Raw genomic sequence first — 27,617 nt, forward strand, 5'->3', positions numbered from 1 at the left:
GAAATCAGCGAAACGCATGAAACAGCAAAACATGTTTATTTGCGCAGCAGACACGTGTTTTTCAGTACAACACATCAACGATTTCATTACGCCGTGTAGTTCCTTGTTAAGTTAAGAACAATCCTATCACATTCAACATCGTAGAAGTTAGTTTCACACCAGTTTTACAAGGATGACAGACTCTGTGAGGCTGAATGAGATGTATTTTTGCCACTGACGTAAGATTTGATTTTGTGGGCGGTTGAACACTTTAACTAAAGAGTGACTGAACTTTAAACTAAATCAAAGAAACGATGAATCGCTGCTTCTGACACATTCGATTCAGGACCCGGCGCCGCATTTGGCCATGGAATGTATCTCGAATGACATCACCTGGCACCACTAGTAGCCAATCAGAAACAGCAGCTGCCATAACCATGTATCCGCAGAAGGGGTGCTGATCCAGTGAATTGATTAAAAAACCATGCAGGAAAAAGTAACAATCTGAACAATGATACAAGTTCTTAAAACACATAAAAGATGCAATTAAAGGAGCAGACTTTTCCTTCTACCCGTTGCCAAGAATGAAGCAGAGAAATCATTCTGCCCGGACCAGGGATGGCTTAAGTGCTTGGGAGGTGAAGTAATTTACGAATACCAGAAAGAAAGGGATAGGGAGAAGACTTATTGACTTGCATGAAGAACAGCATCTATTACACGGCCATGACGGAGGGATATTTCCACTGGGCAAACCGAGGTTAGACTCCAGTCCATCCACTACTATGTCAGCCAATTAATGCAACGAGGGAGAAACATCACTTATCTCAAACATACCTATTTCACCATACAATTGTTAATCTTTTTTGTTTTAAAGAGACACAGGGCTAAAAGGGAGTGAAACGTTCTTGGTGTGTGAGTGGCTATTGTTAGCTGTTAGCTCTACCGCTATCAAACAGAAAGACATGACGCACGCATGTACACATGGCAAAATAATATTTTTCTATACATATATAATCATATAAATACTGGTCATCCACGCCAAAAGAAAATGGACATATTTTTGTACAAAATACTAGGCAAAAAATCTCTTACAGGATTACTTCGTCACAAATTAGCAAAATGGGTCACAAATCTAAACGCTAGATTCAGAAGACTCACTGATATGGGGGGGGGGGGGGGGGTAACATACACACAGTACAGCAAGGTGAGACAGCCTATCGTTGTACAACAGTTGCCTGGGCAACAATGTGAGTGGCCTAGCATAGTGTGTAGGCCGTTGTGTGACATCAATTGAGACGTTGGTTGGTCAAGCCCACAGACCTACAGGCAGACAGACGGACGTCAGCTTGGCGTTTGGCCCCGCCCCCCCTTATTTCACAGCAAACGCACAACACATCACAGAGTTCTATCACACGTCTTCCAACGTGCTTCCTGGGGTATGACTGGCAGTGGACTAGCTAACAGCTCACACAACTATTGCATGAATAAAACTGCACCTTCACCTCATGTTCTCAGGTGACCTCTGACCCCTGAGCCTTAGTGGAGTCCCCGTAACGGCACGAGACTAACGACTAAAGGGCACAGAAGGATCCGTTTTGTAATGTTCACAGGATTTCAACATTTTGTTTTTTTTCTTGTCGAAAACACTGCGAAGTTTGACTGCGTCCTCAGGTCTGTGGGACCAGACAAAACCACGACAACGGAGTGGTCAACAGAACGACCCTCCATGGGTCATATTCACCCATCGCCCATCTTTGATCTAAATCCACCCGGCTAGCGTGTAGAACCAAGATGGCCGCTGGGTGAAAAGGCCCACAGGTTCTCTGACTCTGAAGGTGGAGCTCTGGTCCGAACATCGCAGTACACCCTCTCAGACCACGGAGGCGCTGGTCGGTCTGTTGTGCTTTTTAAAACAAGCTCTAAAAAGAAAAGGCATATCGCTCTGACACACACACACACACACACACACACACACACACACACACACACACACACACACACACACACACACACACACACACACACACACACACACACACACACACACACACACACGTTCCACCCAGGAGTTTGGGCCGTCTTTGTAAACATTGTCAGAGTTAACGTCCACCCAGGTATATATTAGCATATAACAACATGGCACTTGCCTATAACAGAGATCACTGCTGGCGTCGTTAAAGTTATCAACACAACACACTATCATCACGTTATGACCGCTAACAGGATGTGGAGGGCAACCCTCTTTAAACGTCGCTCCACTGTCATTGGCACAGGTTAAGTTAGCATTAGCATTTTGTGCTAACTTTTTTTTTTTTTTTTACTTTGGGGTTAAAACAAGAGCCAGTGGCCCACGCTGCCCTCGTGATCCGTTGATCGACAGCCACCGCTGCTGATGTGAAGCATTGTGGGACATTGGCTTAGAACAGGAGCAACACACCACCTTCACATCGCTGTACACACAATGTTTAAAGGATCAGAAACAACAGGCGACTTCACGTGTTACACACACCTAGTGACGTCCCTGCTAGCACACAAACACGTTTAACACACACACTCACACTGCCAGATTCTGCACAACCAGGAGCAGACAGAGGTGTTCAGAATGGACGTGAGTGAGAGGAGAGAGGACAGGAGATGAGAGCAGGAGGTGAGAGAGACAGAGAGAGGTGAGTCCCTGGCTCTCGCCTTAAAGGTTATGAGATGTCTGGTCGATCAGACCCCGGCTGTGGTGTGTGTAGGGCTGTGGGGAAGTGTGTGTGTAAGTTTGTGGGGACGTGTGTGTTTAGGTTTGCGGGGACATGCATGTGTAGGTTTGTGGGGACGTGTGTGTAGGTTTGTGTGGGACGCGTGTATATGTAGGTTTGTGGGGACGCGTGTGTTATTTCTCCTGCAACAGCGCGGGGATGTTGATGTTCCAGCCGATGGCCTGCCGGTCGAAGCCGCAGCTGAAGAGGTTGCAGGAGGCGGAGTCCTCACCCCAGGTGGTGCAGCACACCATGCGGCGGTGACCCTGCACACAGGAAGCTCACGCCTTCAGACAGGAAGCTCAACCCCTCAGACAGGAAGTTCACAGAGGAGCTCGGACAGTACACAGACAGTGAGACAGGAGGCACACAGACAGTGAGACAAGCATTTTCAGCATGTTGACATGTGACTCCACTGTCCGCAACATCACACTTTAAAGACGGCATCACTTCATGTGTCAGGTTAGGGAGCCAATCAGAGCGCACCTGTCGATTGCTACGGGGGAGTCTGGCCAGTCGCACGCCGGACATGTCGAAGAGCCGGACCTGGCGGTTGTCGTGGGGGAGAGCGATCACCCTCTGGTTCACCGACACAGAGATCCTGATGAACACATGAATCAGGACAGGAAGAAGTGAACACATGAACCAGGACAGGAAGAGATGAACACATGAACCAGGACAGGAAGTGATGAACACATGAAACAGAACAGGAAGAGATGAACACATGAACCAGGAAAGGGAGTGGATATGATCACATGAACCAGGAAAGGAAAAGGATATGAACACATGAACCAAGACAGGAAGTGGAAATGGAAATGAACACATGAACGAACACAGGAACAGGAAGTGGCTCTAACACATGAATATTGGTTGTGCGTAGCCACGGCCCCACCTGTTGACGGCCGAGTCGGTGCGGATGGTTGCTATGGGCGACCTCATGTTCTTCAGGTCCCACACCTTGACAGTGCGGTCGTCGCTCCCGGAGACCACGTTGTCGCCCGCCGTGAACACCGCCGAGGTCACCGTGCTGAAGGACACCGAGGACACGTTGGTGGACAGAGTGGAGAGCTGCTCTATGTGTGTAGATCTAGATCTATATAGACCTAGATGCGTATTAGTATATATACTCTGTGTGTCCCTGGAAGACGTTGACAGAGTGGATGGCTGGTCCCTGTGTGTAGATCTATGGATGTAGATATAGATCTATAGTTCTAGATATATTTACTCAGTGTGTCCCTGGAAGACGTTGACGGAGTGGATTGCGGGGTCTCTGAAGTCCCACAGTCTGAAGGTGGTGTCTCTGGACGACGTCACCACCAGCCGCTGGGACGGGTGGGTGCAGCAGTGGGTCAGCTCCTGGTCATGACCTGCACACACACACACACAATAATGTCCTGCATTTTGAGAAGCATATTTGAGGCTATGAAGTTGTGTAAATATGTTGATAGATAAATTATTAAATAACAGTAATCCTAATAAGACTGTGAGCCCCATCCACTATCACTAAAGCGCGCGTGCGTGTGTGGGCCCTGCCCCTCTCTCACTAAAACGGAGGTGTGTGTGTGTGTGTGTGTGTAAGCCCCGCCCCTCTCTCCCCAAGCCCCTCCTACCGGTCAGCGAGTGGACGAGCTCGGAGGTCTCCACGTCGTAGAGGTTGGCGGCGCGGTCCCAGGACGCCGTCACCACCTGCCTCCCGCCCACCAGCCAGTCGGCGGCGATCACCACCCCCTGGTGGGAGCGCAGCGTGGTGGCGGCCACGCGCACGCACGGGCACTCGCTTGGCCCCTCCCCCTCGCCGTCAGGCTCCTCCCTGTCCGACAGCTCCCCGTCCTCCTCGTAGGGCGGCGGCTGCTGCTGCTGCTGGGGGGAGGAGGAGGCACGCTATTGATGGGCGTCACGGCAACCGGCGGAGGGGAGACGAAGTGTCGGTTGGAAAGTGAGCGCTTACCTTCCGAACGACACCATTGGTGGGTCAATGTGTGTATGAATGGGTGAATATTATTATACTTTGAGAGGGCCACTGTTTATAAAAGAGCTGTATAAATGCAGTCCATTTATCATTTCTAGAGTGTGATTTTGTACGTGGTGCGTGTGTGAGTGAAGGTCACGGATGTCAATGCTACAACCATGCTTTTAACCGTCAGTAGGATTGCAGACTTTGCTTTGCAACAGAGAACTACAATCCAATGTAGTCCTGTTAAAACATCTCCATGGGGAGATAAGGAATTACACCAGAGAGCTGGAGCCAGCAGGGGGAGCTGTTTCACTCTCCCTTTCCCTCCATCACATCACATCGAGGTGCATAGGTTGCCATGGCGGCAGAGGTTGGGGGGGGGGGGGGGGGGGGGGGGCTTACGGTGAGGTCGGCGGCGGGCGTCGGCGTGGGCAGCTGCACCATGTACCTCCAGATGTGGGCCGTCTGGTCGCCAGAGGCTGGGGACACACAGAGACAAGCTGACGTTGTGTAGCTGTGTGTATTCTCCTCAGGTTGTGTAGTTTTGTGTGTTCTCCTCATGTTGGTTAGTTGTGTTTGTCCTCTCCTCATGTTGTGTAGTTGAATGTAGTTGTCTGTAGTTGTGTTATCTCCTCATATTGTGTAGTTGAATGTAGTTGTGTTATCTCCTCATATTGTGTAGTTGAATGTAGTTGTCTGTAGTTGTGTTATGTCCTCGTGGTGGGTAGTTGTGTATAAGTGCCGTCTCACTGACCTGTGAGAGCCATCTGCTCTGTGGGGTGGAACTTGATGGAGTTCACTGTGGAGAGTCAACAGCGTCACAGGGTTAGGGTTAGGGTCCACAGCCCACTGGTCCAGAGAGTTTGTGTTGGAGGTCCATGAACATCGTCACACAGCCTACCTGATCCCTGGTGGCCCACGTACTTCAGGAGACATTTCCCCGTCTCGATGCTCCACAGCATGGCACTGTGGTCTGAGGAGCACACGACAAATGCTAGCTCCTAGCATAGCTCAAACCACACACACGCTAGCACCTAGCATAGCTCAAACCACACACACGCTAGCACCCAGCATAGCTCAAATGAAAAACACGCTAGCTGCTCTGGCCAAACCATTTTTGATTGTTAACATTGTTAACATTTAACGATAATAAAGGTCTTAGGATGTGAGAAGTTAAAAAAAAAAAAAAACAGAAAGGGTGTTTACGGCTCTGTGCAGTGAGGATGTGTACATTTAGGGCGTGTACAGTGCGGATGTGTACAGGACATGTACAGTGAGGACATGTATGGACAGGATGTGTACACAGAAGATGTCTACAATAAGGGTGTGTACTACGGATGGGCAAAACGATTATTCTCCGGGAAGCAGTTCTTTCAGTTCCGTTCACTATCACGATTCGTTTGTTAGATTTGTTCGTTAAGTCAGATGGTCTGTAACGTCTTTAGCCAGGGAATCTGAAATTATGGAATAAATGTTAATCAACATGCATGTAGCCTACTACTTTCTAATGTTCTGGCGAAATTACCCAGGTTAAGTGTAAATATTAAGCATATATATAAAGCACATACGTGCCTTTTTTCATAAATATCCTTAATACATAATGGGGTGCAGTAAGTATTAGTTGGCGTCTTCCAAGTAGCGCTAATAAGCAGTGAAGCACGTTAGCAACTAGACCAAACGAGACTCGTAATGGTAGGTAAAAACAATACTTTATTAAAGCATGCAATTGTGATGCAGAACAAAGTAAAAAGAAAACATAAAGTGCTTGCATGATATTGAAGCCTACAGCGATCATTAGTTAACTTGTGTGGCGGTGCCTTATCATTTGTTTACCCATGGGCCATGGCAACGCTATTGCTACCTGCTCTCATTGGCTGAATCGATGAGATAGTTTTAGACTCAATCGAAATAAGGTTGCGGGGAGACAAAGCTCTGTTCGTTCGTTCTGTTCGGTATATTTTATTTACGTCGTTCAACTTCGGGATTCATTCATTCGTTCTGACCGAATCGTTCGCGACCGACCCATCACTAGTTTGTACAATAGGATATGTACAGTAAGGACATGTACAGAAAGGACGTGTACATTAAGGCTGTGTTCAGTAAGGAAGTAAGGAGGGGTACAGTAAGGATGTGTAGCTGTGTTCAGTAAGGATGTGTACAGTGAGGATGTATACAGTAACGATGTATACAGTAAGGATGTGTAGCTCTGTTCGGTAAGGATGTGTACAGTGAGGATGTATACAGTAACGATGTATACTGTAACGATGTGTAGCTGTGTTCAGTAAGGATGTGTACAGTGAGGATGTATACAGTAATGTGTATACAGTAACGATGTGTAGCTGTGTTCAGTAAGGATGTGTACAGTAAGGATGTGTACAGTAAGGACACGTACAGTAAGGACATGTACAGCAAGGACCTGTACAGTAAGGATGTGTACAGTAAGGCTATATACAGTAAGGATGTGAAGCTGTGTACATTAAGGACGTGTACAGTAAGGCTGTGTACAGAAAGGATGTGTAGCTGTACAGTGAGGAGGTTACAGGAAGGACTTGTAAAGGCGGCGGCGGTCCCACCTGCGGAGGCCGTCCCCAGCACCAGGGGCCCGGTGCGGCTGACGCTAAGGTCCCAGATGCCATCGCGGTGGCCGGCGTACTCCTTCAGCAGCTGGCAGACCGCCCGGGAGGTGGTGGTCTTGAAGCTGGACACGATCTGCCATCGCAGGAAATGACATCGTCAGCACAGACACACCCGGAACCTCATACCTGCCGAGGCAGCGTGGGTTACCACATCTCCCCAGCCCGGCCCTATTCCCCCCTGGTCCGCACGGACCCTCAGGGTGTCATAGGGGGGGTGACGGGGGGCTGGCGCAATGCTTTGAGCTTTAGGTGTTTCAGATTGCTAGGGGCTGAGGGTTTGGGCTCCTCAGAGCTGAGAGGGTCAGAGTTCAAACCTCGACGTCCACAGTCTACCTGTAGTCCTCCTAGACCAGGACGCCCGCTGACCCTTGGCCTGCTCTCACATGACCTTTATAAGAAAGTTGTTTTCACACAATTTAAGTGACGATTTAAACTGAGCAGGTGCAAGATAGAAATATGATTTGGTGCTCGTAGCATCGCCCAGCCGGAGGTGGGAGCCCTACTGCTAGTGTCAGCTGGGGGGGAAGCAGTAGCAGTAAGGAGGACCGGGGAGGGCTGGCAGGGAGGCTCCTACTGAACCCCAGAGGAGGTACCAGTAGGGGGAAGCACCAGTAGGAGGAGGTACCAGGGGCGGAGTAACCAGGGGGAGGAGGCACCAGTGGGAGGAGTTACCAGTGGGAGGAGGTCCTACAGAACCTTGGAGCTGGTATCAGGGGGAGGGGTTACCATGGGGAGGAGTTAACAGGGGGAGGAAGTCCCACTGGACTCTGGAGCACAGAAGCTTGGTTTCAAAGTCAAACCAACAGTTGTTTCCAGGCCTGGGTGCGATAGCACCTGCAACCAGCTGGCAGCATTTGATTCATCCCGTCCCCGGGGCCAGGTGGGCGGGGCACATTAACAATGCTGTCATAGGCTACGTTCTTATCCTCAGACCCCACCCTCATGAGGTTTGATCTGTGAAAGAACAAACTATTTTTGAAGATGTTATCCAACCCAGCACTGGTGTCACATTCACAGGTCAACATTCACAGGTCAACGCATTCACAGGTGAACATGTTCACATGTCAACATTCACAGGTCAACGGATTCACAACTCAACACATCCACAGGTTAACATTCACAGGTCAACACATTCACAGGTGAACATATTCACATGTCAACACATTCACAGGTCATCACAGGTCAAAATTCAAAATTCACAGGTCAACACATTCACAGGTCATCACATTCACAGGTCATCACATTCACAGGTCAACACATTCACAGGTCATCATTCACAGGTCAAAATTCACAGGTCAACACATTCACAGGTCAACATTCACAGGTCAACACATTCACATACTCCAAAGCTGCATTTAGTACAACGTGGATTACTGTAAATGCAAGCCTTGAAATCAAACGCTCTGAGGAGCACGGGAGGCAGAGGGAGTCGAGTTATGACGAGGATGAAACCATAATCCATGTTATTATGGTGGAGGAGGCGTTTACGTTGAAACTCGGGATGATACAAACGGGGCCAGTGGAGCTCTTCTCACAAAGTCCACTAAACAAGTTCCAACTGGAAGGAAGGAGAGACACATCACAGCACGTCAAACCCTCCAGGAAGAGAGACACATCACAGCACGACAAACCCTTCAGGAGGAGAGACAGTTCACAGCGCGACAACAGCGGAGGAGAGCAGTAGGAGAACGCAACCACACGTCCACACAGAGCAGTCTAACCTTTCAACGGAGGACAGGAGATGGGCAACACGTCAACACGTCCACACAGAACAGTCAAAAGGGTGAGAGGAGGGCCGGATTAGGACAACACGACAACACGTCCACACAGAACAGTCGAAGGGTTCAGCAGAGGACTGTTTTGTTAGCACATCCAATAGCTCCGTGTTATTGATGAGATCCTCGTTGAGACAAGGGGGGGAAGTGGCGGGGGGGGGGTTAGTCGTTGCTAGCCGTTAACCTGCCAGGTAGACCGCAGGATTCCCAAGTGAACTTCACACCACCGGACGACAGCAGACAAATGACACCAGGTCACATGACACATAGGGTTTAGAGAGAACTGACCTCGCAGAGTCCGGCCTAAGACTATGTTAACATGTTGGACTCCGTTTTGTCAGTTATTTCAAGCAAATTCAGAAGACTTATTTCAGCCAATAAGATAAAAAAATAAAAGGAATGCCAATAAATGAGGTGGTATCGTTAGCAAATGTAACAACGGGGAAATATCCAGTCTAGTATGACATGCATGAGATGTGATGCTAGGCTGTGAGTCGATGTGTTTAGAGTGTTCCGTCATAGAGTGATTGGGAATCCAGACCCTAGTGGACATGTAGCATGTGCACTACATGCTACATGCTACATTCAACAGAGGACAGCGTGAGATAGTTCAGGGAGATGCAAAGCGTGGGCAGTGGGCTAGCATGAAGCTACAGGTGGTCCAATGGGCATGGCCTACAGCAACCAAGTCTCTGTAGTCTGCTGGTCCTATGGGATAGGCCTACAGCTGGCCCTTTAGGCATGGCCTACAGCAACCAGCCTACAGTAGGCCTTCAGGAGGTCCTATGGGGTAGGACTACAGCTGGTCAAATAGGCTTGGCCTACAGCCTCCAGTAGGCCTACAACTGGTCTTATCTGGGGGGGTAGGCCTACAGCTGGTCTTATCTGGGGGGTAGACCTACAGCTGGTCTTATCTGGGGGGTAGGACTACAGCTGGTCCTATGGGGTAGGCCTACAGCTGGTCTTAACTGAGGGGTAGGTCTACAGCTGGTCCTATGGGGTAGGCCTACAGCTGGTCTTAACTGGGGGGTAGGACTACAGCTGGTCCTATGGGGTAGGCCTACAGCTGGTCTTACGGGGTAGGCCTACAGCTATTCTTATCTGGGGGGTAGGCCTACAGCTAGTCTTATCTGGGGGGTAGGCCTACAGCTGGTCTCATCTGGGGGGTAGACCTACAGCTGGTCTTATGGGGTAGGCCTACCCTTCCGACAAACGCACTTCTTGTAAATCGCTTTGGATAGAAGCGTCTGCTAAATGCCCAAACTGTAAATGCTAACGTTAGAAGTAGTTGTCGAACAGGACGCCAGAGCGGGGCGGACCATTAACCAACAGGTTAGTGGTCGCACTGGGACCACTCCAGTGGGGGGGGGGGGGGGGTTACAAATGAATTAATGAATGAATTAATGAAGGTCAAAGTTCAAATAGGCGGCCTACATTTGAATGACCAGGTGTCGCGGGGAGGAGGGGTCTACTCCAGCGGGGCGGGGCTGCTGATACTGGCACACATGTGGAGAGAGCAGCACATTACCCATGAGTCGCCACCCCACAGCTCCCAGCTGGTCACGCTGAAGCTGCACGGTCCGCCCACGCGGGCGTGGCAAGAGTTAGAGCGCGGCTGAGAGCACAGAGGTGAGGAGAGAGAAGTGCGTCTACTTAGAGAGGCCACCACACAGCGGGGGGCCCGCAGGGAGAGCACCCCCTAGAGGACAGCGCCCCCTAGAGGACAGCGCCCCCTAGAGGAAACCGCCCCCTAGAGGACAGCGCCCCCTAGAGGACAGCGCCCCCTAGAGGACAGCGCCCCCTAGAGGAAACCGCCCCCTAGAGGACAGCGCCCCTCACAGGGGAGAGCACCCCCTAGAGGACACCGCCCCCTAGAGGACACCACCCAGAAGGAGGACAGCGCCCCCTAGAGGACATCACCCCCTAGAGGACAGCGCCCCCACAGGGGAGTGCACCCCCTAGAGGACACCGCCCCCTAGAGGACACCGCCCCTTAGAGGACACCGCCCCTTAGAGGACACCGCCCCCTAGAGGACAGCACCCCCTCAGGGGACAGTACCCCCCAGAGGACAACCCCCCCTAGAGGACAGCGCCCCCTAGAGGACATCACCCCCCAGAGGACAACCCCCCCCAGAGGACAGCACCCCCCAGAGGACAAGCCCCCTTAGAGGACAGCACCCCTTAGAGGACATCACCCCCTAGAGGACAGTCACGGGAACTGCCGTAAATAACAGGGACTTCAGATGCATGCCACTAAGGAGCAGGGGATTGAACCAAGAGCCTTTGAGATGGGGGTGAGACCCCCTGACCGGGAGACCACCTGCTGTTTGGGGTTAAACCAGTGCAGAGAGAGGTTTCTGAACATACAGCGCTGCCGCTGCAGTGACCCCTGTTTGGTTAGATTCCCGTGATTTGATTACAGAGTTCCTAAACACAGAACATCAGGTCAGAGGAGACAGGTTCAGGCCCTGGTTATGGGTACTGAGGGTTAAATGGGGTACTAAATACTACGGGTACTAAATACTGCACATGGATTGTAACATGCTACGGTTCGACGGAGACATTGAGTCGGTGAACAGAGTAGGCGAGGCGCAGCTCGGAGGGTCTCTGGTCGGCGGCGGTGCAGGAGCGGGCAGCGGGATTACCTTGCTGGTGGAGGCCTTGTAGGTGGTCCGGAGCTTCTGGGACAGCTGGCTGGTGCTGTGGCTCGCTAGGTGGAGGAGATAGAGACACATTATGCACTTTATAAAAGTACACACAACGAGAGAAACGCATGAGGCGACATTAAGGGAGGTGAGGTCTTGGTGCGAGATGAGGAGTTTAAAGGTGGAGGAGGACGTCTAAAGGGGGAGGAGGAGGTCTAAAGGTGGATGAGGAGTTTAAAGGTAGAGAAGGTGGTTTAAAGGATGAGGAGGAGGTCTAAAGGTGGAGGAAGAGGTCTTAAGGTGGAGGAAGAGGTCTAAAGGTGGAGGATGAGGTCTAAAGGTGGAGAAAGAGGTCTAAAGGTGGGCGAGGAGGTCTAAAGGGGGAGGAGGAGGTCTAAAGGGGTAGGAGGAGGTCTAAAGGGGGAGGAGGAGGTCTAAAGGTGGATGGGGAGTGTAAAGGTGGATGAGGAGTTTAAAGGTAGAGAAGGAGGTTTAAAGGATGAGGAGGAGGTCTAAAGGTGGAGGAAGAGGTCTTAAGGTGGAGGAAGAGGTCTAAAGGTGGAGGATGTGGTCTAAAGGTGGAGGATGAGGTCTAAAGGTGGAGGAGGAGGTCTAAAGGGGGAGGAGGTCTAAAGTGGGAGGAGGAGGTCTAAAGGTGGAGGAGGAAGTCTAAAGGTGGATGAGGAGTGTAAAGGTGGATGAGGAGGTCTAAAGGTGGATGAGGAGGTCTAAAGGTGGAGGAGGAAGTCTAAAGGTGGATGAGGAGTGTAAAGGTGGATGAGGAGTGTAAAGGTGGAGGAGGAGGTCTAAAGGGGGAGGAGGAGGTCTAAAGTGGGAGGAGGAGGTCTAAAGGTGGATGAGGAGTGTAAAGGTGGATGAGGAGGTCTAAAGGGGGAGGAGGAGGACTAAAGGTGGAGGAGGAAGTCTAAAGGTGGATGAGGAGTGTAAAGGTGGAGGAGAAGGTCTCTCGTGTGGGATGAGATAGATGAGAGATGAGAAGGTAGCTAGTGGTGGAGCAGACCCTTGGTTTTGAGGGCTCCTTTGGCCAGATCTCCGCCCTCCAGGGTCTGGCCTTCGGCGGCCAGGCGGTCGTTCAGAGTCTCGATCTCCCGCCGCACTGAAACCCGTACAACACATACTGAGACACAGAGACACAGAGACACAGAGACACAGAGACACTGGGACACTGAGACACTGAGACACTGAGACACTGAGACACAGAGACACTGGGACACAGGGACACAGAGACACAGAGACACAGAGACACTGGGACAGAGACACAGAGACACTGGGACAGAGACACAGAGACACAGGGACACAGGGACACTGAGACACTGAGACACTGAGACACAGAGACACTGGGACACAGAGACACTGGGACACAGAGACACAGAGACACAGAGACACAGGGACACAGGGACACAGAGACACTGAGACACTGAGACACTGAGACACTGAGACACAGAGACACAGAGACACAGAGACACAGAGACACTGGGACACAGAGACACAGAGACACAGAGACACAGAGACACAGAGACACAGAGACACAGAGACACAGAGACACAGAGACACAGAGACACAGAGACACAGAGACACTGGGACACTGAGACACTGAGACACAGAGACACAGAGACACAGAGACACAGAGACACAGAGACACAGAGACACTGGGACACAGAGACACTGGGACACAGAGACACAGAGACACTGAGACACTGAGACACTGAGACACTGAGACACAGAGACACAGAGACACAGAGACACAGAGACACAGAGACACTGGGACACAGAGACACAGAGACACTGGGACACAGAGACACAGAGACACAGAGACACAGAGACACAGAGACACAGAGACACTGGTGCAGGAACCGTGTCACATCCCAACCGATGGACTGATGCAACCTAGACCTTTATCACACATTCTCCAACGTACGAGCACATTTTGACTCGCTCAGGTGAACGGCGTATGGACTCACGTTCCAGGTTCTCGATGTGGAGGTTCTCGAACTCCCTCTCGATCTGCCCGAACAGGTCCAGCAGGTTACTCCTCAAGGACACGGGCAGCTTGGAGTCCTGGGGAGGAATCAGCAGACATACTGGTCATACTGGGGGACACTAGAACCAGCAGGCATACTGGTCATACTGGGAGCCACCTACAGATCAGCTCTATGGAGAGAGGGAAACAGCAGTCATACTAGTCATGCTGGGGCACCCTACAGGTTAGCTCTCAGGAGGGAACCAGCAGTCATACTGGTCATACTGGGAGCCACCTACAGATCAGCTCTATGGAGAGAGGGAAACAGCAGTCATACTAGTCATGCTGGGGGCACCCTACAGGTTAGCTCTCAGGAGGGAACCAGCAGTCATACTGGTCATACTGGGAGGCACCTACAGGTCAGCTCTATGAAGAGAACCAGACGTCATACTGGGAGATGACTCCATGCTCTACGGATCAGCCGCACTCAGGAACTGGGGAATTACTGAAGCAAGCAAAACACCCCGACCCAAAACAACCAATAAACCCTAAACATGGGCTGGTTCTACAGTGCACTGCCAGTCTGAAGCTGATATACAGACCGCCATGTAGCGAGGTCACCTCTCAGACTATCAGATAGGCACCTATCACCAACCGTCTAAACATGTGTTCACAAGCAAGCTACAACCTCTATACCTTTGAAAAAATTATTAGTATATTTCCCCAACTTTTTCTTTTGTCAACATCCATTTCTGGAGACAGCTTCAGCCGGGGACAGGCCCCGCCCTCAGGGGCTGTCTCTGTCCTCCAGGGACATCTACTGTCACACCACTCCACACTGTGAACCGCGTTACATAACGCTAACCTAGCGCGGCGGCTAACTCTGTCCCCTCTGTGGTCTTCTCTCTCGGGGTGCTCACTGGAGCGCACGCTTAGCCTCTTAGCATTCAGAGGAGAACAGAGGCCGCACTGAAAGGGAGAGCAGAACACTCTGTACCAAGCACTTGCTGCTCGGCTAGCTAGCGAGTAGCCTAGCAGCCTAGCTGGGCCAGGGGCAGGACCGAATATGTTATAATAACAATATATAACCACAACCATTTAAATAAATCATGGAGTTGTTATTGATAAGATAGACGGATACTATGATTATACATTCAAATGAGTTTATAAATCATACATTTTATTTGTGTACAAGCTTAGCATTCAGGAATTATATCTAGTTTTAAAACCCTTGGGTTGAAACAATGCTTATTGTGCAGACGTTAGAAGCTCGGGAATACAAGTCTCGACTCAGACCATTCTACACATTTCAAAGTAAAAGCCATCGAGCAGCAGTTGGTGTATACAGGTGGAGATCTACAGACACACACCGTCCAATCAGATCCTTCAATCCCAACGAACGCTCACTTCTGAAGAATTCGAGAATCCTCAACCGTCAACTTCTCGACCAAATCGGACAAACACAAGAGAACACAAATATCTCCATCTAACCCGCCTACAAAAACACATACCAACACTCAACACTAGTGTGGAAATATAGGCTCTTATCTACGGCTTCACCAGGGGGGATTCTACTGTTCCTCCTCAAACTACCTTCAACTTACCTCCATCTTCAGGAAGGACTCCAGAGTGTCGGAGGACTAGGGGGCGGTGAGTAGAGAGTACAGAAACATTGAGTACAACACGTTAAGAGTCACCAGGAAAGGCTTAACGCCCTGCTCAGTCCCAGGAGGACCCCCAGACCCAGGGTTTAGCCTGGCCCGCTGGAACCAGCTCCCTACTGACGTCAGGACCGCAGAGTCTCTCACCAGCTCTCGAAAGAGACTCAAGGCTCCCTGGTTCAGAGTTAGGAATACTGCACTGACCTTATTTAAATTGAAATATTCTTCCTTTGAGCCTAATATTAATATATATAATATTTTCATCCTGAATGCACACTGCCCTGACCCTTCCAGGATTAAGGGCATACTTTACTGCATAAAGTGACTTCTCCTCATTAATATTTAAACATTTATATTCAGGACTCAGAACTCCAGTAAGCAGAGGCCTAGTGACCTTAACCTTTGACCTTCCAGAGCCCTGAACTGTCCCAAAGCATCCCATCACTCTCAGAGACAGAGCGGTTCAGAGTGACCCCCCCTCAGCCCTGTCAACCCCCCGCCCCATGCCAGGTCCCAGGAGGGACCAGGCATGTCATCCCCTCGTCCCAGGAGGGACCAGGCATGTCATCTTCTCCATCTCTGCCTCCCTGCTGTCACCATGGCGACCGACACTGTCCTCACCGGTCCTTACAAACCACAGACAGACAGACAGACAGCCAGACAGCCAGCCAGGGGAGGGGCTAGGAGGCTAACGTTAGCGCACAAGCCGCTTCTCTGTATCCCGTCTTAAATGCAATATGCACCGTGTTGCAACTGATCTGAGCATTTGACTAGTGTGTGTGTGTGTGTGTGTGTGTGTGTGTAATCCTAATCCCATTAGCCTCTACTGCGGCTGTGTTGAGGGTACATCTACAGTTGCTGGCTTAGAGCTAGTGTCGCTACTATAGAGCTACCACACACACACACACACACACACACACACACACACACACACACACACACACACACACACACACACACACACACACACACACACACACACACACACACACACACACACACACACACACACACACACACACACACACACACACACACACACACACACACACTAGGCCAAAGGGCGACTGCAGGGACAACAAAGACACGTTTCCAAGGTTACGGCGGGAGCTGTAGCGAGTGGATTCCGTCGGTGCCTGGCTCACTCGATAAACATGATGTCACTGTTAAAGAGCAGCTCAGACCTGACCCCTTCCTCCTCAGGAGACGACCGATGGAAGGGTTACTGAGGCCAGCCCCACGTCTCTCTAACCATCAAACGGACGACACCCTGCCCACCAGTACAGCTCCCCACCAGCATGCTCTACAGCTACTGGGTCCAGTGGGAGGTAATAGGGTTCTAGAGGCTGTCCTGGGTCAGCAGAGTCTCACCTTGGCCGTCCATGAGTCTTCTCTGGAGATCATTTCAGCCGTCGTGTCTCCTCCCCGCTCATGAGCGTTAAACTAAAGTCTGGTTCCTCCTGCGGCTCCTCCAGCCTCAGCCCTGCCTCTTCTCCGTCACTCCTCTGAGTGAGTCTGACTGAGTCTCACCACGCTGGCTCCAGGAGGCTTAATGCTCTTAGGACGGCCCACGGCTAGAGTCCATCTGGTCGAGGCGCTGCTCCTCTCTAACCCTCGTCCGTCTCATCATCGACACCAGACGCACAACACGGGGTTTGTTGTTCAAGATCGACTTACAACCCCGAACAAAACGCTACCTAGTCGTGTGTTTGGTACAGCTGAGGTCTCCATACGCACACTTATTCTGAGTATAAAGACAACTTTAGCAATGCATCAATGTTCATTATTAAATAAATACAATGATGACACAGGAATACAGTTCTGTTAAAAGTCGGGGGATCAGAGATCAGTAACTGATGTAGGGGTCAGAGGTCAGTAACTGTGACAGAGGGGTCAGAGGTCAGTAACTGATGTAGGGGTCAGAGGTCAGTAACTGATGTAGGGGTCAGAGGTCAGTAACTGGGCAGTAGGGGTCAGAGGTCGATGTAGGGGTCAGAGGTCAGTAGGGGAGTCGGAGGTCAGGGTCGTACCTGGCTCTCCATTAGGTCCCTTTGCAGCCCGCCGCGGTCCTGCTCCGTGCTGTTGGTCCGTCTGATTGACAGGCTGTGGGACTTCCTCTTCTGCTTCGCCTGCCTGGAGGCCGCGCTGCTCCCGCTCTCCACCGGCATCGCAAAGACCCGGAGCCACACGCACCTGCAGGGACAGGAAACGGACCGGAGTCAAATCCCGGAGCCACACCCAGCTGGAGGGACGAGAACGGAACCGGAGTAAACACCTGGGAGAGAGATAAGACCTGGACTGGAATCCGCTGGCTGGTAGATGGGAGTCCGGGTTAGAGACGTGAAACACTTTGTTCAGCTCATTTGCATAAACCAGGTGAATTACTTGTAGACCATAATATCAGCCTACCAGTTTGTACAGTCAACTGGGCAGACTGGGAGATTAATCCGTCTATCATGCATCTAGTTGGACATGGCGCCTTGTGACGTTCATCACAAGCTCTTATTGGCTGAACATCACATCTCGTGGTAAAACATGGAACCTTGGAGTGCATATTAAGTCTTCAAATGTGCGAACTGTTAAAGGCACCCAGTGCAACTTTATGTAAACATTCAATGAAAAATAAACATTCAATTTCTAGACATTCAAGGAGCAAAGATGAGACGTCGTTGTGTGGTGAGAACTGATAGAAAATCGTAAACAACAACAATCGCCGGTGGGGAGAAGCCATTTTTCCATTGACTGGAAGCCTGCTTTATTTATTGTAGGTTACAAAAAATAAAGAAAATGGCGGCATTGTTGTTGTTATCGATTTTCTATCAGTTCTCACCACACAACGACGTCTCATCTTTGCTGCTTGAATGTCGGTATGTAATGGTATGGAGTTATTGAAACTTACTACGTGTAAAAAAGACTAGAAATTGAATGTTTATTTTTAAGCCTCGAAAGTTGCACTGGGTGCCTTTAACAGGCCGAAAGCCGTCAGCATATTGCTCACATCTTGACATGTCAAACCTATGATCTCATGAACATGCAGCACATCTGTAGTATATTGTGTGTCATAATCAGAAGCTGTCATCACCTGACATCAACATGTCACATCTGAGAGTCCTTCATCTTTTAATGTTTATGTTATCTGACAGTATGTGACCGTTTCACCAACACCCGTCGTTGAGTCTATACGTTCAGAACCATCTCGACTGAACCTTGTGAGGCTTTATCTTCAGACTGTGGAGACTTGTGTGACTGATCACCCAGACAGGCTAGCGTGACTAGCGTGCCAACAAGCTAGCGACTACTAGGCTGTGAGGAGGTCATGAGATGCAGCGCTATCCCGGTCCACCGCAGCGTGTTTTCCGTTCTCTTACTTCACGAGAGCTGTGTACTCCTTGGAGAGAGAATAACGACAACACGACGAGAGGAATAACAACACGCAGAATGAATATACAATTTGAGAAATTAATAATCGAAACGTGTAACGGAGAGGGGTTAAATATATTATTGAGAAGTCAATCCCCCGGCCCTCTCTCCTTTTAGCCGATGTAACTGAAAGTCCCGCCTGCCTTCTCACATCACACTGAGTGAAAGTCCCGCCCTCCAGTAACGCTGATCGGGGGCATCCCGTCCAAGGCGCTCCGTCGTGACAGCAGAACAACGTTAGTTCGCCATCGGAATGTTTTTCTTACCAGTAATTCGCTAAATGAAGCTTCCTCGGAGTTATCCAGAAATATTGTGAAGCTTTGCGTTCATCCTCTTCTGTAGCTATGGTTGACGGCAGTCCTTGTTGACATCTGACTGAGACGCAGCTCCTCTTTGACAGATAACATAACTGTACCACACTTCCGAATCTCCTTCAAAATAAAACTACTACAAAATAAAAGCTCTCCAGTCATAGCATTGTTCATAGAAACATTCAACTCTGATTTGTTTAAACAAAGCGTTTACATCAAAAATGCAAGTAATGAGGATAAAAACAATCCAACTGAGTCACAGCAGAACTATAACCGAGTCCCAACCGAGATCAGTATAAGTCACTCACAGTGTAACTGATATTTAACTCTACAATCAAGCTTAAAGTCATGCATTAAACTTTATTTTGAACACAAAACCTAAAAGGAGCGTCTGAGCGTAACAAGAGTAGGACTATGATGAGGAACTATTAATAAAAACCCACCTCTGGGGTCACGGTGCCCCTCATACACCTCTATAAATAACACCCCTCGTCTAACCCGACCCCCAAACCCAGCCATGCACGCTGCACAGTGCACACCTCATCAACAGGGTCCAAGGACACATCAGCAGGGAATCAAACTCACACCCCTCGATGGGGTCTCCCATTAGTCTGATATAAATTAACATAAGTGTGGATAATAAACAGAAAAGGAGCGAGAGGTTTGGGTTTCAATGATTTATTGGTTCCACCGAGGTGGAATGTTTCAGAAAGATCACACACAGGAAGTCATCGATGTCACTTATCATTATCGCGTAAACACACGGTCTGTTCACACACGGGCTGAAGGCCTTATCAACGGGGGCAGAAGACCTCAAACCTCCATTCAGCTGCTAAACATCTCCATGTACATCCTTAGCCTGGTACTCTTCTGAATGGAGGCCAGAAAATGTAAGTCTTCCATTAAAGTTCCTCCTTGCGTCTGTTAGGAGGCTAGGTTCCTCCTACAGAGTTGCTCTCTGCAGTCAAGATCTAAACCACCACAGCCATCGAGGAGTTCGTCTTAGTAAAGGACCCAACAGGCTACAAATAAACAGGGTGTCATGGCCTTTAGGTCCGAAACTACATTACCCAGAGTCCTCTGGTACTTATGGGGGCTGTATAGGAGGGGGCAGGGCTTACAGGGAGATAAAGGGAATCTTAATTGGGGGGTTAGCTCTGGTTTAACGGCGGTCGTTGGTCCCCTGTGTCCTCTTTCCGGCAAACAGATGTTTGGGTTTCAGGTCGTAGACGTGTCTGTCACCCTCGCCCTTCTTGCCGTCACGGTTCATTTCCTTTTGGGAGTTCTTCATCATCTTCTTCACCTTCCGGCCCATCTGCAAGGTCACACCACATCATCAGCAAGGTCACATCACATCATCAGCAAGGTCACACCACATCATCAACACCGTCACACCACGTCATCAACACCTTCACTCTCATCAGCACAGTCACTCTCATCAGCACACTCATCAGCACAACCGTCATCGCCATCTCTTTACCCCCCCACCCCCCCATCATCATGCCCCTGGTCGTACCTTTGCGTCCCTGATGCCCGACTGGTCCCTGGGGGGCCTTGAGGCGCTCTGGCTGCGGATCTTGGAGGTGGGCGGGGCCGAGGCCTCACGCTTGCGCTTCCTGGTGACACTGCGGGAGCGGCGGGCCTTGTCAGCGTAGTGGCTCTGAAACACCAGAGGGGGCGCCACACGTCAGTACTCTGGAGCCGCTCTCTGCTTCAACCAGCAGGAGCAGCTGGATATGTTAGTCTTTTTATCAGGGGTAGAGGTCTAGGTCTGTTAATACTGACCTTGTTATAATGTCCAACAATACAGATCTCTATGCATACCTTATCCTTAGTAGCTTTATATGTTGAAGTAGTTCAATATTAGGTATCAATAGAAACCCCCCCTCAAGTTATAACTTCAAGGAATATACAATGCTCAAACATTTATAATGTATTATAATATATAATACATCAGCGATAAGAGTGCATCTTAACCACCACACTTTAAAACAGGTCAACGAGGGCCCAAGGGCTGTGATTGGCTGGTTCACTCACGTCGTCCTTGTCCGTCATGTCCAGCCCAAGGCCGCTCATCTCCGTCTCCAGGAGCTTCCGCTCCACCTTGGTGGCGGTGCGGGGCATGCGGGGGCCGTGGATGTCCTTCTCCTTGGAGGCCAGTACCCGGAGCCCCTTCTTCTCCTTGATCTGTTTGGCCAGCATGCGGATCTCCTGCATCTCCTCGTCCTCGCTCTCCTCGTCAGAGTCGTAGTCGCCCGCCCGCTCCTTCAGCTCCTCCTCCTTCTCCAGCTCCTCCAGTTTCTGTGTGTTTGTGGGGGGGGGGGGGGGGGGGGAGAACGTTAGTCTGGTGAGGCTTGCAGGTGCTAGGGTTGTTCCGATACCAGTATCGGATTTCCGATACTGGTATCTATGCGCCGATCCGATACCATCACGTGACTCCTTTACTACCCAGGCGGAGAACATCACAAACACGACGGTGTACTGCTGTGTTCGTTAACGGTCGGAGTTGGAAAGTCTGAATGGGAAACGCGTCATCTCCGACCATAGTTTGTTCGAGCTACCAAGTCCAAAAAACATGGAAGCTCCAAAAAAAAAAAATGGTATGGGAAAATCTGTACATCTCATTAGGAGGATGCTGATCTTAACATCACATTTACACCCACTGCAGCAGTGAGTAGAGCAGTCCCCTAGGACCTAAAGGAGTCCAGTAGACCCCTAGGCCCTAGGAGTCCAGTAGACCCCTAGGTCCTAGAGGAGTACAGTAGACCCCTAGGTCCTAGAGGAGTACAGTAGACCCCTAGGTCCTAGAGGAGTACAGTAGACCCCTAGGTCCTAGAGGACGGCCCCTTGAAGGAAGGGAGAGGTCCTCAGCACTCCAGGAGGTACGGACCTTCATGATCTCCGGGTCGATGTAGTCGGCGATGTTGTGGCCCTCCCAGATCTCCGGGATCACGTCAGACTTCTCCTCCTGGTTCATCAGGTCCCAGTATTCTGAAAGCACCGGAAACCACAAGATCAGAACACTAACACTCCAAGATCAGGTCCCAGACAGACCAAGGTCAGGACCCAGATACACCAAGACCTACAGCTGTGGAAGCCCTTCTCTGTGCAGGTGAAGGTCTCCTCTGGTACCGCTCATTCACCACTTCCTATCACCCTTAACTTAAATATCTTTTTTACATTTTAGCGTAACGTTAAAACGTTATCGTTGGTCAGGAGAATTCAAATAAAGCTTGGCTTACTCTGCAGGTCCAGGATGTACTCGTCTCCCAGCTCCAGCTCCAGGTCGCGCTCCTGAAACAAAGGTCAGAGGTCACCCGGCGCCCTGTATATCTTGCATTCATAGTTCTACTGACCTGAACTACAGAGGAACCCTCCAACATTTCAAGCCCTTCCTTATCATGTGTTAGCGCATTAGCAATAGTTGCTGCTGTTTCCATATCAAACGATCACACACACAGAAGAAGGTTTGTGTTCCTGTCTCTAACCTCCCAGCAGGCCCTGCAGCAGCCAGTGAGTGTTGTAGAGAGAGAGATGATTCTAGCACCAGCTACCAAATCCTGGTCTACCGAGCAGAGACCACAACCTGTTTGAGATGCTGTCTGAATGAGCCCCCTGCTGACCCAACAGTGACATAAAGAGACGGATGAGGTTAGGGTCCGTACCGTCCTCTTCTTGGGCCGGTCCACCTCCATGGCCTTCTTACGCAGAACCGCGTTCTCCGGGATGAAGGGAGGCCGATCCTGGGGAGCACACGACACATGGTCAGGTCCAGATACACCCCCCGCCCTCACACACCACTGCCTTCCTCACACCTCCACCCCTACCTCTTCAAACACCTATCGCCTACACAGCCCAACGCCTACCTTACCTCCCCCTCTTCTCGTAGCCCCACCTCCATCACACCCCCATGATCACTTTAACAATCCCGACCATCCTTCTAGGGAAAACCCCAGCAGGACTAGCAAGCAGCACCGTTGGTCCTCCAGGAGGTCCTGACCCCCTAGTGGAGGGGTCAGGTGGACCAGGGTCCTACCTTGTGGTCTCTCTTGGACCAGGAGCCTACCTTATGGTCTCTCTTGGACCAGGGGCCTACCTTGTGGTCTCTCTTGGACCAGGGGCCTACCTTGTGGTCTCTCTTGGACCAGGGGCCTACCTTGTGGTCTCTCTTGAACCAGGGGCCTACCTTGTGGTCTCTCTTGAACCAGGGGCCTACCTTGTGGTCTCTCTTGGACCAGGGGCCTACCTTGTGGTCTCTCTTGGAACAGGGGTCTACCTTGTGGTCTCTCTTGGACCAGGGGCCTACCTTGTGGTCTCTCTTGGACCAGGGGCCTACCTTGTGGTCTCTCTTGGACCAGGGGCCTACCTTGTGGTCTCTCTTGGAGGGCACGGCCAGGTGAAGTCTGTTCAGGACGTCGTGGACCTTCTTCCCCTTCATCTTCCCGTCCACACGGTGAGCCAGGAGCTTGTCACACGCCTGGGGGAGAGAGGCGGTTACCATGGATACAGTTACCAGGGAACATGGTCGACGGGACACAAGCAGGACCACAGATTGTCTATATACCGACGTGCTACCTGGCTGTCCTGCTAGCTAGCGGCTGATGTCAGTTTAACACCTACTATACATTGTCCCCACACGTCCTCCGTTCTGCCCTCTTACCCCTCAGCCTTATCAAAGCGCCATGCCATCACATCCTCTGAGGTGAACAGGAAGTGGAAGCTTACCTCAGTCTTGACCGTCATCACTCCTTCCTCTGTCAGGGTGCTGGTCTCGATCACAGGGATGCCCTCCTCCAACAGGTCGGCAAAGATTTTCTAACAGAAAGAGAAAAAACTCGGATCAGAGTGAGACAGAGGCCCCATCCACACAACGCCGTTTTTTTTTTTTTTTAAACTCCCGTCCAGACGGAGCCGGCGAATCCGGTGCCCGAAACCGCACATTTCGGCTCCGTGTGGACGGGGCCAGAGACAGACGGAAAGACAGAGAGCCAGCAGCAGGTTCTGGTCTACAGGAGGACTCACCTGGCTCTCTTCAGACAGCTCGCTGATCTTCTTCACGTCACACTTGTTGGCCACCACCAGGAGAGGCTGGGGATAATAATAAACAACAATAATAAAACAACCGCTCTCTTTAACGTTTCTGTAGTTATTCATTGTCTTAATGTCTGCTTAAGACCGTCCTCAGCCTGACCTCAGTTTATTCAACGTCTCTTTGGAGAAAAGATTCTTCAGGTGAATGACGTAATGTCAGAGTGATGTCAGAACCTGTGTGATGTCTGCGGGGTCCCGGTGTGATGTAAGAGGGGTCCCTGTGGGGGAGGCGGGCCTCACCTTGTTGGCAAACAGCGGGCGGATGCTGTTGAAGAGCTCCAGCTGCTGTTCCAGGTTGTGTCCGCACTGCTCCGACACGTCCATCACGTATAGGACGGCCGCACGCAGGTGGGCCAGCGCCGTGATGGCCTGCATCTCGATGGTGTTCCTCTCCTCCAGAGGGTGGTCCAGGATCCCAGGGGTGTCCACCACCTAACAACACGGAGGGGTCAGTGTGGCCGAGTCGCGATTGGTTGAAAACGGAACAGAGCTACTACTCATAACACACATTGCTTTATTCCTTCAGATATCAATAATGTCTTATTTTAATGTTTTAGTATTTTACGTCCAGTACTTCTGCTGCCGCTGTGCAGCTTTACTTTCCCCCCTGGGGTGAATCCAGTGGTTTAATCTTCTAAATGTGAGATGGTGCAGAACAGGGGCAGGGGGAGGAGTTACAGGAGGGGCGGGGCTACAGAGGGGAGGAGCTACCTGCCAGCGGAGGTACTTGTAGTCCATGTGGCCGACGAACAGGGACTTGGTGGTGAAGGCGTACGGCTGGACGTCCACGTCGGCCCGGGTCACCTGAGGACGCGCAACTGAGGGTTAGTGGGCGCCTCTAGGAACTCTGGGTAATGCGGCCCTTTTTAATACATGCAGGGGTGCGCGCACCTTGTTGATGAAGCTGGACTTGCCCACGTTGGGGTAGCCACACAGCAGCAGGGTCCGGGTGTTGGGGTCGATGGAGGGTAGACGGGACAGATGCTGACGCACTGGTAGGGAGAGGGGGAGACAGACAGACAGACAAAGTTTAGTATTTTGTATTATCGCCTTGGGTTTTTGTTAGGCACTTATTAAATCTAGTGTGATTAATGTTCCTAGACTTCCAGAGGTCATGTGACCGTGTCATGTGCCCAGTACCTTGCTCCAGGTACTCCAGGCTCTGCTTCTGCCTCTTGAGGATGGTGCACATGCGTCCCAGCGCCGCCCTCTTCAGCTGCTTGCAGCGGTACAGAGAGTCGCCGTACTTCATCAGACGCACGTAGTCTTTGGCAACGCTGCACACACCATCATAATCATCAATACACATTAGGATTCATATTAAATCATACACAGACAGCTCCACCGGCCAAACATCGGGTTGTAAACAATCAGTCTTTGGAAACATTCACTTTATTTATTCACATTTCTTGAATTATAGAGGAGTTCAAGAACTTCATTAGCATGGGTTGGCATTCGCATTAGCAATAGCTGCTCGGGGTTCCATTACAAACTTTCACACACAGAAGGTTTGTGTTCCTGTCTCTAACCTCCCAGCAGGCCCTGCAGCAGCCAGTGAGTGTTGTAGAGAGAGAGATGATTCTAGCACCAGCTACCAAATCCTGGTCTACTGAGCAGAGACCACAACCTGTTTGAGATACTTTCTGTCTGAACCTCTGATAGTCCAGAGCTTTACTAGTCAAAGGGACGTATTTGCTTTAGTTCAAATGTTATAAAAATGAGCTCTTAGACCACAATACTTACTTGTCGATGAGGTTCTTGGCAATGTTGATCTGACCCAGGGCAAGTTTGTAATGGTCTTTATCGTACAGCACGTTCATCAGGTCAGCGTAGAAGGGATGGATATCCTGGGGGCCAAAACCACACCAACATCAGACACTCACACTGTCGAATTGGCATAAATATACGGCCTATTTAGCCCTATGAGACTGTACCTATGATTAAGGCTAAAAAAAAACATTGAATTGAATAAATTTAACTGAAAATAAAATGATTGTCTGACGTAATTTGCTTATTTCACTTACGTCCAGTTTGGGGAAGTCGGTGAGAATCTGGCTGAGTCGGTCATGACAGTTCTGCTGCGTGAACTTGACTTTGCGCATGTAGAAGTGGCGGATGCGATGGATCTGGTAATGTTTGTGCACCACTGTGGGGGTTTTCCTTTGCGTTTTGGATAAAGTGACATCGATGAAAGCCTAGAAGTAGAGAATAAGTAGGTTATTAATTTCCAAGACATGGGCTGCATCCGAATACTCATACTTGACTGCTATATAGTAGGCATTTTGTAGAACGTCACAAATATAGCTCGGCCAAATCTCAGTACGCATTGTGTAGTAGGCAAAAAGTTTCCGAATGCGTACTACCGCCACAGTATACAACAGTAGGTCACTATCCCACAATTCAGCCTGAGTCTGGTAACCGACGAAGAAGAGCTCCGCGGTGAAAAATAAATAAAAAATCGGTCAATAATCGAAGGCGACTTTAATTTTGCCGGCGTCTGATGTGCAACGCACAGAGGGGAAATACGTAATCTCCATACATCCGGTGGCGTTTCGGTGCAGTTCGGAAGCGTTCTACGCATAGCTGTAGAACGTTAGATACTATCGGTCAAGTAGTAGACACTGCATAGAAATAGTATATACTTAGTATTAGGATACACCCATGGAGTTGCCCGTTTATCCGGCGTCAAGTGACACGTTATGACCCAATCTACATCTGACGAACTTTTTAAACGTTGACTTGATAGGATTAATTCATAGTCCAATATTAAATACACACAAATATAACCGGTTCTTCCCAGTGAGACTTCGTGTAACGTTAGATTATATACTACTAATAATAAAAATAATAATAATAATAATAAACATATCAAATAAAGAAACTAAAAACTAAGTCTGAAGCATATCAAATAGAGACCAATGACATTTTACACCAAACTTCGCAAAGTCGGTAGCTGACTTCAAAAATTCTTCAGGCATTAAGTAAAGGCCCAGAGACTTAAGTCCCTTCCGGTATCACAAAACCCCACTGATCATCAAAACCTTCCACTGAACCCTCCAGAAGACATATTAGACTAACATCACACCCATATGTACACTATACAACACGGTGCTCCACTGTCAGGGCCCGATCCCCGTCCCTCTACCAACACGTGTCTCCTCTGAAGAGCGCACACCCGGACCAGGCCGTCTAAAAACAAAACACACACTCCAGACACACACACCACCGCGTCCGCACACGGTTCATGAACCCGGTGGGGGTAAAACGTACCTTAGCAGTCGGAACCACCATGATCTTTTTGAAATTATAAAGTGCCATTTTTGCGAGACACGTTAGGGTCCGCAGACGGCACGAGAAGAGGGCAGCACGTCGTGGAGGAAGTGACGCTGAGGAAGTCTCGCGTTACTTCCCTGCAGCGCCC

The 27,617-nt window shown here is 50.2% G+C and overlaps 2 protein-coding genes across 7 annotated transcripts; both read right to left on the minus strand.

Annotated features, from left to right (window-relative positions):
* Positions 1 to 19: 19 nt before the first annotated feature.
* Positions 20 to 19,416, minus strand: LOC132462944 (WD repeat-containing protein 37-like). 6 transcript variants are annotated; one of them, XM_060058738.1, is made up of 15 exons: positions 19,061 to 19,416; positions 17,650 to 17,686; positions 17,405 to 17,567; positions 13,715 to 13,811; positions 12,754 to 12,849; positions 11,733 to 11,797; positions 7,251 to 7,386; positions 5,579 to 5,650; positions 5,432 to 5,476; positions 5,080 to 5,156; positions 4,334 to 4,583; positions 3,949 to 4,090; positions 3,616 to 3,750; positions 3,210 to 3,324; positions 20 to 2,989 (listed from the first exon to the last, which is right to left on the minus strand). In XM_060058738.1, exons 3-15 carry the CDS (start codon positions 17,540 to 17,542, stop codon positions 2,858 to 2,860), a joined length of 1,500 nt encoding a protein of 499 aa, XP_059914721.1. In that variant the 5' UTR covers positions 17,543 to 17,567; positions 17,650 to 17,686; positions 19,061 to 19,416; the 3' UTR covers positions 20 to 2,857. The 6 variants fall into 6 exon arrangements, with proteins under 6 accessions (XP_059914721.1, XP_059914722.1, XP_059914723.1 ...); XM_060058739.1 differs by lacking the exon at positions 17,650 to 17,686 and having other exon boundaries at positions 17,405 to 17,616; XM_060058740.1 differs by lacking the exon at positions 17,650 to 17,686 and having other exon boundaries at positions 4,334 to 4,580; positions 19,061 to 19,411.
* A 351-nt stretch (positions 19,417 to 19,767) lies between these two features.
* Positions 19,768 to 27,617, minus strand: gtpbp4 (GTP binding protein 4). The gene is made up of 16 exons (XM_060058736.1): positions 27,467 to 27,617; positions 26,221 to 26,391; positions 25,940 to 26,043; positions 25,337 to 25,473; positions 25,088 to 25,188; positions 24,908 to 25,000; positions 24,437 to 24,628; positions 24,128 to 24,193; positions 23,831 to 23,920; positions 23,472 to 23,582; positions 22,771 to 22,848; positions 22,348 to 22,399; positions 21,996 to 22,096; positions 21,143 to 21,406; positions 20,622 to 20,765; positions 19,768 to 20,420 (listed from the first exon to the last, which is right to left on the minus strand). Exons 1-16 carry the CDS (start codon positions 27,512 to 27,514, stop codon positions 20,268 to 20,270), a joined length of 1,905 nt encoding a protein of 634 aa, XP_059914719.1. The 5' UTR covers positions 27,515 to 27,617; the 3' UTR covers positions 19,768 to 20,267.

The sequence above is a fragment of the Gadus macrocephalus genome, chromosome 8, assembly GCF_031168955.1.
Source record: "Gadus macrocephalus chromosome 8, ASM3116895v1".
In the NCBI taxonomy this organism is placed as follows: Eukaryota; Metazoa; Chordata; class Actinopteri; order Gadiformes; family Gadidae; genus Gadus; species Gadus macrocephalus.

Bases quoted from the DNA above. Each gene is read 5' to 3' on its own strand.
- LOC132462944 (XM_060058739.1), bottom strand. From the start codon at position 17,542: ATGCCGGTGGAGAGCGGGAGCAGCGCGGCCTCCAGGCAGGCGAAGCAG. The intron at 12,850-13,714 runs GTGAGTCCATAC...TACGGGTTTCAG, and splicing joins CCACATCGAGAACCTGGAAC to TGCGGCGGGAGATCGAGACT. The intron at 5,651-7,250 runs GTGGGACCGCCG...TGTGCTCCTCAG, and splicing joins GCTGGGGACGGCCTCCGCAG to ACCACAGTGCCATGCTGTGG.
- gtpbp4 (XM_060058736.1), bottom strand. From the start codon at position 27,514: ATGGCACTTTATAATTTCAAAAAGATCATGGTGGTTCCGACTGCTAAG. The intron at 26,392-27,466 runs GTACGTTTTACC...CTCTACTTCTAG, and splicing joins TGGTGGTTCCGACTGCTAAG to GCTTTCATCGATGTCACTTT. The intron at 23,921-24,127 runs GTGAGTCCTCCT...TCTTTCTGTTAG, and splicing joins AGCTGTCTGAAGAGAGCCAG to AAAATCTTTGCCGACCTGTT.